The sequence below is a fragment of the Gastrolobium bilobum genome, unplaced genomic scaffold (genome assembly GCF_033153095.1).
Source record: "Gastrolobium bilobum isolate Gb01-03AN ecotype WA unplaced genomic scaffold, APGP_CSIRO_Gbil_v1 utg3226, whole genome shotgun sequence".
NCBI lineage: Eukaryota > Viridiplantae > Streptophyta > Magnoliopsida > Fabales > Fabaceae > Gastrolobium > Gastrolobium bilobum.
Window position 1 is genome coordinate 48,652 of NW_026897987.1, and position 16,644 is coordinate 65,295.

A 16,644-nucleotide genomic window follows, 5' to 3' on the forward strand; every position below is an offset into this window, starting at 1 on the left:
AGCCCAAAATACCAAATATCGTTCATTTCTTATGTGACCAATTCATAATTTTGAATTAATAAAAACAAAATTATATACGCGAAAGTATGCATATCATGCATAGAGACGCTGGTCACTCGTCATGTTGCTGCAATGTGGGACCCCACAAGGCCACAACACTTGAGTGCCCCACAGTCTCAAGCACTCGCTGGCATTGCTGATTATGAAGTAAACGACACCGAGACTCTTCCTTTCCCTTCATTTCTTACACAAACCAATAAACGACATCGTTGATCCCACAACACAACACAACACAGACACATAGACACACCTTTCCCCTTCTCAATCTCCTTCTTCTTCTTCTTCCTCACGGTCACGCGCAGCAACTGCAACTTCAAAATAGAGAATTAGGGTTCGATTATTGGATCTTTGCTGTTATCAATTTCGATCTGTTTCAGCCAAAAGATTCAATCTTTAACGCAAACTCCACTCGGGGTTTCAACTTTCAAGTTTCAGTCTCTGATGTGATGTCTTCTTCAGCACCCCATTACAGCTCCCTCCCTTCACCCTCATCCTCCAACTCCACCGGCAAATTCTTCGCGTCACGCGCGAATGCAACCGCCTCGCAATCCGTGTTCGCCACGCGCCGCCCATGGGAGGAGGTTTTCGCCCTCTACTCATTCACGCGACCCTACTCCGTCGGCGAAGCCACCTTGCGCGTGAAGCGCAACCTCAACCACTTCCGCGTCAACTACGCCATGATCATCCTCTTCACCCTCTTCCTCAGCCTCCTATGGCACCCCATCTCCATCATCGTCTTCTTGGTCGCGCTCGTCGCCTGGTTCTTCCTCTACTTCTTCCGGAACGAACCGGTGGTGCTATTTAATCGCGCCGTCGACGACAGGGTGGCGGCGGCGGCGCTTGCGGCGGTGACCGTCGTGGCGTTGGTGCTCACCGGCGTGTGGCTGAACGTGTTGGTTTCGGTGCTCGTTGGGATTGCGGTTGTTGTGTTGCACGCGACGTTTAGGAGCACTGAAGATTTGTATATGGATGAACATGAGGCCTATGATGGAGGGTTGCTTTCGGTTGTTGGGGGTACCCCTACAAAGCGAACAGGGTACAACCTAATATAGGAGGTCATTTGTTTTTGTTTCTGTTCCCCAGTTTACATATTTATGGAAATATAACATGGTTTTTGAACAATTGGTTACAGGAAAAATGTTCATGCATTCTTGACAGGACTAGTTGTGAAACAAATGCTACTATAGTGGCTTATATACATACAACTTTTCTTTTCTTTGCAAGGACCGGGTTTTGATATGTTAATTCTTGGATCAATTGAAGGGTTCGATTTGTGTATTTTGAGTCCCAGTTTCTATGTATCGCTGGTTTGATTTTGATGTGCTTTTAAATAGAAAATGAATCCTCCCATTTAGCATTTGGACGACATCAAAATGTTATGTAAAAAATTTTATCTAATTTTTTTAAAATATTAAATGAGTCTTGATAAAAAAAAAAAATTATTTGTCTGTAAGAAGAGAGATAGAAACAAATTTTTTCATGCAATGGTTGATCCTGGGCAACTTTTTTATTTTATTTTAGTGGAAACGTATGTAGTTTTTGGTTGCACAGAGGAGTCAATGATTTTGATTGGGGCTTCATTGTGCCTATATAGTTCATTGTTCTCATTGTAATGGCTGTTTGCTATTCTGTCCTCCTGTTATTGTGCAAGATAAAACATATTTTCAGCTTACAAACGAAATTAATCTTGTCAATTTAGCCCCTCAAAAGTTAAGTTCTCAATAATTTATTCCTTTCATCCTTTTCAGTCCAGTTAGCACAAAGCTTGCATGATATGTGAATATTAACGGTTGATTTTTGAATATAGGGTCAGGATATTTACATATTTTAAGTTCGTGTTAAAATAGTCAATACCAGTTTCAGTATATAAATATAGGGGTTTGATTTTTTCATGTTGAATGAGAATTCAATTCTCATGTTGTAGAGATAAAAAGCATGTGAGACCCATGTGTTAGAAAAAATTATATGTAGGTCCCATGTTAGCATGAAAATCGAAGGGTGTGTAGGAAAATTTGAATTTTCATGTTGAATGAGAATTATAAAATCCATAAATATATGATACCATGTCACGAATGGATGGAGTACATAAACTGAAAATAAAAATTTTGTGGAATTAAATTAATAAAAAAGTTTTATTTTAATACTTTTGGATGTCCCAAAGCATGGGCAACTAAGAGCATATGTTACATAATGGCATGCCCCGCAATATTTGGAGTTTGCGTTGGAGGTAAAGCGTGTGCTTTTTAGGGTGGCCCAGCTTCTTGCTGTTTTGAGATGTGGTTTATTGAATAAGACCTGCATGTGTTACTCTCTGGAGATGCATAGCCTTTCCAGTCTCCCATGTGAGTAAAAGTGTTTAAAGTGCCAAACAATTGAACGAAGCAAAAACATAACCACGTAACGTCAATGCTTTTCAGTGGTGGAGTTTAGTGAAACCTCGGGAGTTTCGGGAACATGTGAATCTTAAAATCCCAAATATTTTGGATATTTAGATATAAAATATCTTATAACTCCATGTTTGCGAGAAATGAACCATAACATTGTACATTTATGGTTTTGAAATTATAAAAACTTCACTTTAAGTGCTTTTAGAATTATTGGGCTAATGTACCGTAAGAGTTTGATAATAATTGTCACTCTGTTGTCTGATGGTTAAATAAACAGATGCTTATGATCACATTTCACAAAGCAGTATACCACTTAAACTCTGTTCTTACCGTAGGGAATCCATGATTCCATGCGTTATATCCAGAAATAAATAAAATTGTCATGTTATTTAACTAGGCAAAAGTGTTTCTTGTGTAATGCAAGAGAAAGTTATCTCAACTCCAAAATGTAGTTTTGAGGGTTTAGGGAAAAGAAATACAGGATATTTTAGTCATTTTATTTTCCTTTTGTATTATGTAATATTATTAAAATACCCTAATTTTTTTTTCAAATCCTTAAAACTACGTCGTTTTAGATTGTGTGAGATAATTTTATTTCATAATGCACGTTCAAATTGAATGCAAATGCATGCCTAACTAGATGACAACTATACCAGCAAAACTTCGTCATATCAATCTAGCGGTTGTTTTAGCCTACGGGTTATTGAAAAAGTGATCCATCATTTATGTTGCAAATCTCTGAAAACAATGAAATCTTGTCCTTTTTTCCTTTTGAGCTTACAAAGGTTATTTATTTTAAGGGTTATATATATCTCATCATTAGACATGTTCAATTTTCTTTCAGGGTTACCAATCATTTATTATCAGATATTGCGAAGGAGCTGCAACGTATTCTTTATAAAAGTAATGATAGTGGTTTTTCTCCATTTTATCATCAATTTACCTTTATCTATTTATTTGATGCGGGTAATATAGATCCTGTAATATTCAGGTGTCCTCAACAGCCAAGCTACGACTTTCTGCTCCATTTGGAACATACAGATCTAACATATCAATAAACATGTAATCTTAAGAATGGAAGGATATGAAAGTTTTGATTCAGTGTTTGCATTTGTTGGCCTGCAGAAGTAATTCATATTGGAAACACAAGGAAAAGAATAAGAAAAAAAAAAAAAAAAATCCTTTTGATTCAAATGTCACATTCCGAATAAATCATCTCTTTCTAAGCAGGTATGGTGGCCTGTAGCTACTTTATATCTAAGTCACATGTGCACTAAAAACCATGGTTTTGAAAAATCAGGATGTAATTATCATTACAATGACCCATCAGATCAGGATGCTACACTAAAGGCAGAATGGTATGTTTTATGGAGAGGGAATTTCTTTATAATTTATTTGGCCTATCTTATCCTCCAAGATAGTGCAGCTTTTGGAAACACAGTGAAAGAACAACACATGTTGGGGAAGTGACTATGCTGTGATGATGATTTTCTAGGTGCATTAAAAATTATGGATGGGGAACCATGATCAAGGATGGTGAACCTTCCGAGCATAAGCCAAGACCATGACAAAATCCTTTGCTGAGGACCCAATAGTTGCTGGAATTCGCTGTGATGTGGATGCCGTATCCAGCCACAACTCAATCAAGTTATGGAGCCTCAGTGTAGGGAGCACTGGTTGTCCCATACATTTAATCTCAACCTGCAAAATAAATTGACTGAAGAGTGAGGCACCATGTAAAACTAGCATCAATCCTCAGTTTTGAAACATTAGAACCAATCAAAAGTAAAGTGCATTTATTACTCGGCTGCACAAAAAATCATGAAAAGGGTAATGTGATTCAAGGTTAATGCTATAAATTATGTACTATAAAAAAGGTGCAGAGCAGTTAAAGATGCTATAAAAGTGAACAAGACAATACAGTTATGTAATTCAAGGTTAGTGATATAACTTGGCTCGTACAGACACAGAAGAGGTTTAACAAAAATTATGCTTGTGGAAAACTGAACAAGACAATAAAATTTTCCGGGCCCAGTTATTCCCTAATATATATCAAGGGTTCGCTTTTTCTGCAGTTACTGCAGATAAGTTGTTTGCAGTAAACCCAATACGACGTCGTTTTGGGGCGGAAATAATGGTGTTTTTGTAATTTTAATTTATTTCAGGGTTATAATAGTAATAGTCTTTATATTTATAATTTTTTAAGATTTCAATATCAAAACGACGTCGTTTTGGGAATAAATGTAGATAACTTATCTGCATTAACTGCAGAAACATTTTTCCCAATATCAATGTCTTTTAGATATATTATCGAATGGAGAGTTACCTCTGTTTCACTGGTCAAATCTAGTTTCTTCATTAGGTATTTTTGGATAAATGAGACAGGTACGGTTCCATCCCTGTGGCAAACACGAGAAATTAGAAATCAAACAGGATATCATATTCTAGTTCAGTTAGATCTCTACATTTTAAGAAGCTTTAGCAGCAGCAAAGATTGAGTGAACTCTGAAGTTTAGATAATACACACACAAATACACATTCCTCCAATACCTTGGCTATGAAAAACTGAAAAGAAGTTTCTCAAAATCAACACAGAAAAAATTAAATTAATCTATAGAGAAATCATATGCTACATTTATTGATGGAAAAAAAAAGCATCTACGTATGATTGTGGATTTCTTGAAAGCATATGCATTGTTTAAAATCCAGAGTCTATCATTTACCCACACTCATGGCCCTTTTCCTTTTTTGAGATAGTTCTCTATTGAACTTCAGTTTTTCGATTTTACTTTTCCCATATTATGCTAAAATAGCTTATGTAATATGTATTTTGTTGATCTGCCCAACTTCTAACAAATGTAAAATTGATATGAACAAATATATAAATCATGTTACCCACCATACCATATGGATAAGAGACAGTCCGCATTGCACTGGAATGAAAAAGAAAGGCAAAAAAGAACCTACCAAATTATGGTCTCCAAACTGAAGCCTGACAAATAACTAAGGATAGCATGGAATGGGTGACATCGGGAAGATAAATGTATCCGAGTGATCTTAAGCAAATGCCAAAATCTAAATTGCTAACAACAAAGGTGAAATTCTCCAGATGTGAAGAAGACAAAATGGAGATAATTAACATTGTAGAAATTTTGTCTTAAAATAGACAAAATGAGAGGTTGAATAAGAATCTTATAGGTTTTGCATTTAGAGCTCGCTGGATGTGCTTTTTTTTTTTAAGAAAAAAAAAATTAAAAAGTACTTTTCACAATTTTTAGCATGTTCCGATTATTCTATAAAGTAAATAAGATGTAAAAAAATGTATTCTCCTTGATAAAATTGATGGAATGCTAAGACATTGTCATAATGCTGAAGCACAATCAGTGAAAGGACAAAGTGATTGACTCCTTTTTCTGTCATCCAATATGTTGCTTGAAATTTACTACATGGAGATAGGCTCAACTTAGAGATAAATATTCATGAATAATTGTATACAGATTCATTCACATATATACTAGTCAGTAACAAGTGGTGTTATATATTGCTCCAAGCATAATATTCCAATTTTAAAAGCATGCATAAATCAAAACTAAAGTAATGAACAGTGCCAACACAGGTGAAGGGAGTCTGAAGGAACTTACTTTATTCTCACATAACTTGCAGGAATCTGGGGCAATGGTGCATCTCCATCCCTGAAGCATTAGTCTGAAATTAGTCCATAAAAAAATATCCTAAAACGGATTTATGAACATATATAATATGAACAGGATTTCAAGATATAAGTTATCAAATGAAGTTTCAAAGATATGAAATCTCACTGGTTTTCAGAAGCTACTAAGGAGAACCAAATTGGACCAGTCCTTAAGAGCTTGTTGCTGGTAGAATCCAGCACAGCTTGGGGTGATATGCCTGATTCTCCAAAAGCAGGCTCCTTTTTCCTGCGTACTCTGCGCAATTTATTGGGTTTTACTGTATCTGAAGAGACAGAATAAGGGCTAATCTTTTCATCCTCAACTTTTGCCTTGCGTTTATTTTCCTTATTTTTGGTTTTCTGCACTTGAGAGTCACTCTCATTTACTTGAATGGATTCTAGTTTAGCATCAGACCCTTGCACATTAGACTTGAAAGATTTACTCCTACTTGCGACCTCTACTAAACAATTCAAAGGTTTCCAAAGATCCAATTTTGCATCCCATGGTTCAGCACCATTCTCTTCTTTATTGGGTATGGATTGACTACCCTCACAAGGGGTCACACTCTGCACCAAGGAAAAACTGGAGGATAAGAATATAAGTAAACTAATGCCAATACAATCTGGGAAATCAAATGAACCAAGATAACAAATGAACAAAACAAGGAAACTGAGAATGAGCTCAAAGAAAAGAGCCAGATTATCTCTCCTACTACCTGTCCAGTATTCTGAGCAAACTTATTTGAAGTGTCAGGTGAGCTTGAACTCTCAGGATGATCTTCCAGTAATTCTTCCTCTTTTTTAATAGGCTTTTCAATGGAAAAACTAGAGGTCCGCAGACTGCTAGCCTTTCTTGTAGGTTTTGTTCTTCTTCCTGTCATGGTTGCCTGTGTAGATACCCTCGGAGTGCTGACCACCAAAGATGAAAGAGATCTCTCCTTTCTTCTAGCTGGTAATGGTAATGAGGCGACAACTTCAGGCGCCTTCACCTTTCTTCCCTTTAAGGGGAAAACTTTGGCCCTTACATCTTGCAAACTGTGGTCTGGCCTGGTAATCAGAAAACAAGGTCTGTAACTTAGCATGCTACAATTCAAAAGAGAATACCACTATCATCAGCTGTGATTTCGTTTTGTTTTATTTATTTTTTAAATAATACTTCTATGCGTGCTTCATTACCAAAGGTTTATATAAGGAATGGTGCTACAGATAATTCATTCAAAGAAAAGTTTCTTCTCTTTTATCAGTCTTCCTGATCTAATTCTTTTAATAGAGATCAAAATAATTCTTTTTCTTTCCCCATCCAGAATACTTATCAATTGAATGATCATAACCCCTATTCTTAGATCCAAGTTCAGCACTATTTATTCTTTAAGTCCCACATTTTTTCCTGTCTTTTATGATCAAGATCCTTTGCTAATAGGATAATTCATCAATTTTGGGGAAGGACTGCAAACAATAATAACATCATTTGGAAAATAATTAAATGAATTTTTAAAATTTAAACATTCTCAACTAAAACAGATCCTAAACCCCATCTTATCGGTGTCAACTATCTCAGTCATTTCATCTATTAATTGTACTAAGACCATATTTACCCTGTTCCTCCTTATTCTGTTTCCAACTAAAACTTCAAATGAAAATTTATTAAATGCAATTAGCTGACAATAAAACATAATTGTCACAATTTACTGTTTAATTTTTTATTTCACATGTCTTAAACACTTTACATTTATTATGCTATATATTATTAGACATGAAATGTCTGTCAGGAAAACTGATGAAAATAAAAATACCAGCATTACTATATATAAATCATCAACTAAATTATGAAAAGATGTCAAACTGGAGGCATTTTATTTCCGTGTATACTATAATTCACATGCGGGGAGTGGATCCTTCTTAAGTTAGTTTTCATAAAGCAACAAAATTGATATAATGTTATCTTGATAGCACCATCATAGCATTACAACTACCCTCATTCTTGCAGGTCATTGCAGCCGTTTACCACCTCAGAAGAAGATCTGGTTACAGTATGATTTATGACAGCTATTTGTTTCCTTTTTCTTCTCCCAAGGGAATGTTTCAATAAACGTTAAAAGACAACATTATTCAACAGCTCTATAGAGCATGTCTAGACACATCAAAAATATAATTCTTTTTTTAAAGAAAGGTTCCATCATTTATGATTGTATCTCCATTTTAGCAGCCTCGTAACAATAATTAGGTGGGTTGCAAAAAATGTACTCTTATTGGCACAGCATACCATGTTAAAGCAACACCTTTCATGCATATTCAACAACTTAAACTATAATAGAGAGACTTTTTTTTGTTTTTTTTAGAGGAAGAAGTACAGGAGGACAAGCGTAACTTGGGAATAGAACCAAGGCAGGGGGTTGACCTTAGTTTCTCGAGTGGAACACAACCCAAATCAATGTTGCACATTGGACAGCATTCTAATTCCTCATCTGTAATTTTATCATAAATGCACTTCCTGCAAACTGAATAAAGTTCATAGAAAAAGAAAAATCCATTAGTTGGGGCTCACAACAGCCTTTTCCTTAGCGCTTCTGCTAGTGAAGCATATGCTAAAAAAAGTGCACGCAAAATTAGACCAGGAATTAACTTCAAATGACAAATAACAAAAACCGAGAGAACTATAATGTGAGAAACAGCATAGTAATAATGTTGTGCTCGCTGCCACACAGTAGTGTTACATGCGGTAAGACTAGGATTGAAACAATTTTACTAAATAAATAGTCGTAGTTGACCAATGTCACAAGTGCAGCACAAGTGCACAACAAAACTCCTGAATAGTTGACCAATCCAAACTACCTAGCATTCACGTCCTCGATGGGTTTAGAGAGAGAGAGAAATAAAAGGAAGTATTTTTAGAAGCATCAAATTACGAAATAACCATATCTCTCTCTGGTTACGCAAAAGACCAGATGCCCCAAAAGAAGAGGCAAACCCCACATGGAGAATTCAAAAACTGGGATGACCAGGAACGCAAAATGAGAGAAAAGATCCAAAATTTGAGAAATTTGGACATGGGATTGGGCGAAAAGAAACAAGATTTCAAGGGAGATCGAAGGGCTCACACGTGTGAAGACATTCGGATATAGTGGTGGCTTCCCTGAACAACTTGTTGCAGAGTGGGCAAGTCATGCATGCTTCAATCGTGTCTCTCTTCACTTTGACCACTTGATTCGACATGTTCACCGATGCCAAGCCTCAGTTCCTCGTCTTTAACTCTCACTCACCACGTATCCACCCTGACTCGGTGCATGCTATTGGTATCAGCACGAGTGCACGACCAAAATTTACGTCCATTTCGTTACAATCATCCCCTGCATTAAGCTGAAAAAACACGGAGAAGCAAAGAGATTGCGTGAGAAAAGGAACAAGAAAACATAGAATATAAACAAAAGAAGAAAAAGAAGTATGTACATACAGAATGGACCTATAGGTAGCTAGAACGATCGGGGAAGATGGCTAAAGACGGGTGCTTGATAATTTTGGGGTGTGAATAGGAAATGGGTCGGTGTGATTTGAGAAGATTTGACGTGGGTTGTGATGGATTTGGCAGAGGGAGTTTGTCTTGTGTTGTGGATGATCTGAATCGAGAGGACCTCTTCGTCGAAAAGAGCATGAACCAAAACCAAGTGTTTCTCTCTTTCTTTTATGTCTTCTTTTTTCATATATATAATTTTTTTTTTTCGGTAGATATATATAATTTTATTCTCTCTCTTTTCTTTTTGTTTTTTGTTTTTTCGGGGTTTACGATTTAAACAACATATTTTAAGGACATATGTTACACACTTCAACCAACGACAGCTATAGAAGTTAGGAGCTTTGCTAAGATGCGCCGAGGTTAAGATGCGCGGTGCTGGGCGGCGTGTCATGCGAGAGGCTCCATGATAAGGTGATAGGGCCTAAGACCTAAGTCCTAGTTAATACGGCGAGTGCCATGGAAGGAATGTGGTGGACCTAAACATATTAGCTTTGAAAGATTACCTACCAAAATTTAAAATAAAGGCTAAAGACTTGGGGTAAAATGTTTTGCTGGGTTTGATAAAATCGAATCAATCATGCACGCAAATCACATTCTTTTTTTTTTAATTAACAAAATATTTTAAATTGATTATGGCTAGTAATATACTCTTTAATATTTTCTTTTATTAAATAAAATCTTGTGTTACTTGATTAAATAACATAGAGTTGCTCTTTATTAATGGAGTCAACATGAAATTTCATTAAAGAATAAAAGATATTATTGTGAGATCAATATGAGATTTTATCAAATAATAAACAGAATGTAAAATAATATGGTGGTTGCTATTTTTTTTATTTTGGATTTTAAGGAAGGGTTCGCTTTTTCTGCAGTTACCTTGCAGATAAGTTATCTACAATAAGCCTAATACGACGTCGTTTTGGGACGGAAATCATGATGTTTTTGTAATTTTAATTTATTTCAGGGTTATAATAGTCTTTATATTTATAACTTTTTAAGATTTCAATACCAAAACGACGTCATTTTAGGAATAAATGCAGATAACCTATCTGCATTAAATTCAGAAACATTTCCCCTTTAAGGAATAAATACTTATTATATTCACACGTCTTACACTCAACTGCAAAACTTTATCAGGTGAGCTAATTTGCGCGATAGTCATTGCTGCCATATTAATTGATAAATATATAACAAGTTGTATAACAAAAATAAACAATTCTAGTCGCGTGAACTTAGTCAAATAGTTGACATGAATCAAAATACGAGTAAAATCGTAGGTTAAAATTACGAAATGGTTTTTGAATTTACAAAATCAGATACACAATTCTCATGTAACTCTATTAAGTTCGTAACTTAGTACTGTTCGAGGTATAAATAAATCATATAATAATTTGCATTAATTGCGTTCTTTTGTAGCACAATTTCTTATTTAATTATGTAAATTCTTATTTATAACGGTACCTAATTAATCACGAAAATTAGACCATTAACTATTTGTAAGAAATGTCAAATCTGTATTCGAATGTCATTTGCTTTACATCGAAGTTTGGGTTACGGGTAGAATGATCCTCCTCATCCTAATCCAGCAAATAGAAGGGAAAAAAAAAAAAAAAAAAGGTTTAGGTGGTTCAGTTGAGGACTTCACATCAAAGTCAAAAAGAAACTTCAATCGGCTTTGTGGAAAAAATGGGAGTATGAGAGTAACATGTGATATTAGTGTTTTGTTTCTTAACTGCAAAAGGGGTCCCTCATCAGTCCTCTCAGTGTGTCGTGTTCAGACTTATGCGCAACTCAAGTAATTGAGACTCATGCCTTGTGAAAACCATCTAGAGGTCAATACCCCTCATAAGTAAAGAGAAAGATTTATGAATTCGAAGCAATCGATTTCTATGTACTAGCATTTAGCACTGACAAATCTACTCTTAAATTAATGTTTCATTGTTTGCTAATATGACATGATGACTGGAAATAAATGCTATGAATAATTACATCCGTCTCAATTATTTTCTCCCAGCCCGAAATGCTGAAATTGTCGGGGAACAATAATAATATGATTATGGTAATTGATATCCGCATGCGCATGCATAATTGATTAGCGTCCTAAGAAGATGGAATTATGTACTAAAGAAAAGGAATTGACCCATGATAGATTTGACGAAAATAACTGAAATTTTTTAATAACAAAGAAAGTGTAGATACAGGATAATGGTAGACAAAAATGCAAATAAAATAGTTTATATCTGACTTCAGAATCAAATCTTCTTTTCCCTTAAATAAAAAAGGTAGAAAACTAAAATGGGATTTTACAATTATTCTTTTTCTTTTAAAAAAAAAATTATTCAGTGCATAAAACTTGCCAACTAAGAGCCATTCTATATGAAAACGAAACTATTACGCGCATAACATTTTGGTGCCATACATCCCAATTGAACATGGATTTCCACTTTCCGCCGTTGGCTTAATCTGATGTCGCCCAACATGCATCTTTATAAGCATTTCAAGACCCCACAAGACCTTTGCGTCGTGCATAAGATATTATGGATAAAAACAAAGATGCACAAGCAATTCCCGAAAAGATCACCACCTAAAGTTATAAATTTGAACTGAAAAAATCAGTAAGAGCTACATATTCTCTCTTTCTCTCGCACACACATATATGGCAAAACAAGTTGGTCAGAAGATTTGAAAATATTTTTAATATTTTTGCTAGGGATGTAGACATACCCATTTAAATATATATCCGTGACCTTCTCTCCATGTATATGGAATGTTCATACCAAATATTGCAGCCACCAACGAATATATGGACAGACAGACAGTCCCAGAACTAAGGAAGAGTTCTAACTGTCATGTAGAAGAAGGAGAAACAATAACAGTAGTATTTAAACACAAATTATGGCTTTGTCAAAAAATGTTTCAAAAAGTGTCGTAGGAGTATGCATAGAAAACCTCAGAAGGGAAAAACTAAGACCTTGAAAGCTTTATACCTGAATTAGTTGATTTCGGTGATTGTCAAGCTGCATACATACGCGTGACATATTACGAAGTGTGATTAATTATGCTATAAACGGTGTGTGCAAATTATGTTCAGAGACTATTAATTTAATTGGAAAATACTAGTCTCATGTTCTAGAAGACTAGTATCTCATGTCATAGACACAAAGTAAGAGTGTTCATCAACCGATTCAAACAGCTGTACCCAAACCGAAAACCGAAAAATCGAAAAATTAAAAATCGAAAAAAAATTCGCAAAATTTAATTGGATTGGTTGGTGAAAACCGATCCAACGATTCCCAAACCTTACCATCTACCTACTTCGGTCTTTCTCCAATCATAGCCCAAAAACCATATAGCAAAATTCTAAATCCAAGACCCATTAACCCATCATGTTGGAGAAAGTGGATTGTGTTTGATCTATGTTATGCTTTTTTTTTTGTAAGATACATAATATATTTTTATTATATTATTGTTGTACAACAGCTCCTCTATAAGATCGAAATTTGGGTTACTTCGTATATCAGACAACCATATTATAATTTCTTGGTTGGAGGTAAAAGATGGTAATTTAACTTTTTATTGTACAATGCTTCTACATTGCACAATAATTATCATACAAACTTTATAAAACAAATACATACAAAAGATATGTTATTTGCATAATAATCATCATACAAATGTTAGACTTTTCAGAAAATCGAAAACCGATTCAATCCAAACCGAATAAAATTGGATTGGATCGAATCGGATTTGAAAAAAATTCCAAACTGAATGGATGATTACATGATTGAACTGAAAGAATTGAATCGAATAATTTTTACTTCTAAAACCGATCCAATCCAAACCGCGAACACCCCTAATACAAAGCATGTGGGATCCACTCTTTTTAAAAAAAGAATGAGTGGGCCTCATATTGTTTGTGTCCATGACACGAGACACTAATCTCCAATAACATGAGACTAATATTCCCCCAATTTATAAAGGAAAACTTTTGACCCCTCTATTCTGATAGTTAAAATCTACAAAACAATGAATTATATTTTGTGCATAAAATTCACCTGTATGTTGATGTAATCTTCTGTGTCATCAATATATTCTCGCAACTGAAACGGAGGAAAGCATCAAATAGCAAAGTTTGTGTTTATAAGAAATCAAATTATAATTATAAGTAGGAAGAATTAAAAGAAAATGCGCAGTTCATACTGTGGTCAATTTATTTAGTGTGCCATCAATTTGCGTGAAATAGGCCTGCAAACCACAACACTATTCAGTTTAATGCACCATAGGTCAATTCATCTAAACCAAAATTATCTATGGCAAAATTAAAGATAAGGACTTTTATAACCTCAAGTAACATTTCGAGCTCCTCAACATCATTCTCCCCTTGAACAGTTGTTGCACTTGCTTTGCTTGATCTCTGTATCTTTGAACCTAGATTGGGAGAGCTATAAAGGCAGTTGGGAGCATTATAGCTACTTGCGGGAGAGGATGAAACAGTCAACTTTCTTGATAAGTAAAGATCAGCCATGTCACCATCATCATCAAGTAGGTTCTCTAGTTCATCTCTTATCTACAAACAAGCAAGTAAAGTAAGTGCAAACAGAAAAATTCTTGGTTCTAATATGATAAGGAAAGGGAAAATCAGTGAGATCGAGGTAACTACTGCTTAGGTATGTAAGTAATGAAGACAGCAACATAGCATTCTTCTTTTGGAACGCACTTATATAATAAAGAGCACGTAAAGCAAAGGAAAAATGAAAATTCACTTATTAAGAGGGAAGGGAATGAAAAATGTGTTACAAAATCTTATTGTTATTTCAACATACCTTTTGAACTCGATTTGTTAACCTCGTCATTGCACTTTTCAGTTTTCGCACTCTATCCAAATTACGACTGCTGATCTGGACACAAATGCCATCCAGAGTAGTGTGGAAGGGGGAGAGGATGAGAAAGTATCATAATTTTGTGACAACATATAATGTGAAATCAAACATTAATTAATAAAATCCATGTTTTATATCACAGATTTGGATATGGATATATGCTCAATCTAGTTCTTAAGAGCAGAAATTAACAACAGGTTTATATAGTCCTGATGAAATTTGTGCAGCCTATCAGATAGATTATGACCAAGTTCTGCCATCCTAACCATTTGGGTAAATGCAAATTTAGTAGACAGTGTTCTTGTACAAGGTGAAAAATCTATGAAAGAAAACACACACCGCCACACGCACACAATCCTTATCCAAAGGCTTTTTTACCTTAGAGGTGAGTTCATCCAAAGCTGGGTAAGTAGCAGTCTCTAACTCTCTTGTCCGTGCATCAAGGAAACTACAAATTGCTTCTAATACAACTTCTAAGGCCCGAAGCTCAAATGGAAATTCTACGAGCGACAAGTCAGTTTCCCATTATTGCAACAGAAAGAAAGACACCCCAGAAACAACATAACAATGTTTGATTATACTAAAATTTAAATCTTTTCCAAATCAATATTTTTTCACAAACCGCACAATTTTCTTCCCCACCTTCACCGTCTTGAGCACACGCCTCTTCTTCTCCTAATTGGCCTTGTCCAGCAGCAGTTTCTCTTGGTAACCGTCGTCGAAGCTCCTCAACAATAGGCACAACGTCATCATCCATTGGATCTCTTAACAACACCTACACCAAGAACAAACCGCACGTGCACTCGTGCATCAAGCTCTTAAAGAAGAAAGACATCGAATATATAAGACATATCAAAATCAAACGTACCTCATCCGCTGTGATAATAGCTTTAATGTGCTGCAAAAAAGAACTCAAAAGCAACCAAAATAAGACAAACACAAATACGAAATAAAAGTAAAAACAAAAACAAAAAATACAAAACAGAGCGTTTGCCTCTAAATTGAGAACAATGACTTTCTCTCTGCCGAGAATGGTGGAAGGATATGATAGGAGAGGGTCCAAAATTCGAAGATCTCTTGCGTGAATTTCAACCAGGCGCATAATAGCATACTTGTCCACATCCAATATAGTTCCTCTACCATCATGGTCGAGCAAAATCCAGCTTCTTGAAACAGCAGTTTTCTTCTTTATAGAAGAAGAAGATTGAAGCTCCACTACAGACCCAGCAAGAGCCATTTTTCAGGATTAACCGCTAACCCATTTACATAGAACCGTGAACTGGGTAAGCAGAGGAAGATAAGAGTGTCAAAAACGAAACTTGTGAATTGGGTAGTCCTTGAATTCAGTGTTTGACAACTGGATTTGGACTGAGTAGAGAAGGAGGGTTTTGCAAAAGAGGATGAGGTGGAAGAGAAGAGAATAATGGCATTTGGAGGAATTACAGAGCAATGAAAGATATTTGCATGAATTGATTTGGTGACAGGAAGTGGGGTTGTGAGTGGCAGGTTGAGGTTAAAGATAAAAAATAAAAAAGACACAATAATGCTTAACACGGAGGGTTTCAAATTAGAATGAACAGGATACGTTAATTAAAAAAGGGAAGCATTGGTTGCACACTTTCTTCTTTAGGTACTTTTTGAATCTCAATATATATCAAGAGGCTCAATTTAATTAAAAAAGAGGCTCATTTTAATTAAAAAACGGTGATTATTTTTTAGGGAATAATATAGGTCATTTTTAAATTTTAGAGGACCACGATTTTAACTAATTGAGTCTATTTTAAATTTCAGAAGAGCTCAAATCAATATTTTTTTTCTCTGAGAAATTAAAATGAACCCCATAATTTTTGTTTAGTACCAAAAAAATTGACCAATTAAAATGGGCACGTGATTTTTCTTCTTATATTTACATCAAATTTAGGGAGTGTATTGGATTAGGATTTTAAAATATTTTCTTAAGATAAATTTTTTTTATATTTTAAAAGACTATTTGGAATTGGAGTGACCTTAAAAACTTTTTCAAAAGACTTTTTTACAATAAAGATTTCATAATATTTGATTTTAAAATATTTTAATAGAATTTATAAGATTTGAAAGGACAAGATGAATTTATAA

At 35.0% G+C, this 16,644-nt stretch overlaps 3 protein-coding genes across 5 annotated transcripts; 1 reads left to right on the top strand and 2 right to left on the bottom strand.

The window, feature by feature from the left end:
* Window positions 1–212: 212 nt before the first annotated feature.
* Window positions 213–1,325, top strand: LOC133311974 (PRA1 family protein D-like). The gene is made up of 2 exons (XM_061513113.1): window positions 213–1,096; window positions 1,193–1,325. Exons 1-2 carry the CDS (start codon window positions 507–509, stop codon window positions 1,245–1,247), a joined length of 645 nt encoding a protein of 214 aa, XP_061369097.1. The 5' UTR covers window positions 213–506; the 3' UTR covers window positions 1,248–1,325.
* A 2,325-nt stretch (window positions 1,326–3,650) lies between these two features.
* LOC133311964 (E3 ubiquitin protein ligase DRIP2-like) lies at window positions 3,651–9,768 on the bottom strand. The gene is made up of 8 exons (XM_061513100.1): window positions 9,590–9,768; window positions 9,237–9,495; window positions 8,537–8,636; window positions 6,855–7,185; window positions 6,266–6,705; window positions 6,089–6,139; window positions 4,774–4,846; window positions 3,651–4,148 (listed from the first exon to the last, which is right to left on the bottom strand). The coding sequence occupies exons 2-8, from the start codon at window positions 9,349–9,351 to the stop codon at window positions 3,975–3,977; spliced, it is 1,284 nt and encodes a 427-aa protein (XP_061369084.1). The 5' UTR covers window positions 9,352–9,495; window positions 9,590–9,768; the 3' UTR covers window positions 3,651–3,974.
* A 2,146-nt stretch (window positions 9,769–11,914) lies between these two features.
* LOC133311949 (magnesium transporter MRS2-I-like) lies at window positions 11,915–15,945 on the bottom strand. Of its 3 annotated transcripts, none has more exons than XM_061513078.1 (11): window positions 15,524–15,945; window positions 15,398–15,427; window positions 15,178–15,304; window positions 14,908–15,029; window positions 14,473–14,547; window positions 13,992–14,216; window positions 13,850–13,894; window positions 13,705–13,749; window positions 12,637–12,666; window positions 12,374–12,493; window positions 11,915–12,233 (listed from the first exon to the last, which is right to left on the bottom strand). In XM_061513078.1, the coding sequence occupies exons 1-11, from the start codon at window positions 15,764–15,766 to the stop codon at window positions 12,147–12,149; spliced, it is 1,149 nt and encodes a 382-aa protein (XP_061369062.1). In that variant the 5' UTR covers window positions 15,767–15,945; the 3' UTR covers window positions 11,915–12,146. The 3 variants fall into 3 exon arrangements, with proteins under 3 accessions (XP_061369062.1, XP_061369061.1, XP_061369063.1); XM_061513077.1 differs by having other exon boundaries at window positions 15,172–15,304; XM_061513079.1 differs by lacking the exon at window positions 13,850–13,894.
* Window positions 15,946–16,644: the final 699 nt, after the last annotated feature.

What these genes read in the sequence shown, in the direction of transcription:
- LOC133311974 (XM_061513113.1), top strand. Translation starts at nt 507, where the DNA reads ATGTCTTCTTCAGCACCCCATTACAGCTCCCTCCCTTCACCCTCATCC. An exon ending in ACCCCTACAAAGCGAACAGG is followed by an intron (nt 1,097 to 1,192) that starts GTACAACCTAAT and finishes AATTGGTTACAG; the next exon opens with GAAAAATGTTCATGCATTCT.
- LOC133311964 (XM_061513100.1), bottom strand. Translation starts at nt 9,351, where the DNA reads ATGTCGAATCAAGTGGTCAAAGTGAAGAGAGACACGATTGAAGCATGC. An exon ending in TTGCTCAGAATACTGGACAG is followed by an intron (nt 6,706 to 6,854) that starts GTAGTAGGAGAG and finishes TCCTTGGTGCAG; the next exon opens with AGTGTGACCCCTTGTGAGGG. An exon ending in TTAGTAGCTTCTGAAAACCA is followed by an intron (nt 6,140 to 6,265) that starts GTGAGATTTCAT and finishes CTAATGCTTCAG; the next exon opens with GGATGGAGATGCACCATTGC.
- LOC133311949 (XM_061513077.1), bottom strand. Translation starts at nt 15,766, where the DNA reads ATGGCTCTTGCTGGGTCTGTAGTGGAGCTTCAATCTTCTTCTTCTATA. An exon ending in CTATTATCACAGCGGATGAG is followed by an intron (nt 15,305 to 15,397) that starts GTACGTTTGATT and finishes TTCTTGGTGTAG; the next exon opens with GTGTTGTTAAGAGATCCAAT. An exon ending in ACGGATATATATTTAAATGG is followed by an intron (nt 12,234 to 12,373) that starts GTATGTCTACAT and finishes TTATAACTTTAG; the next exon opens with GTGGTGATCTTTTCGGGAAT.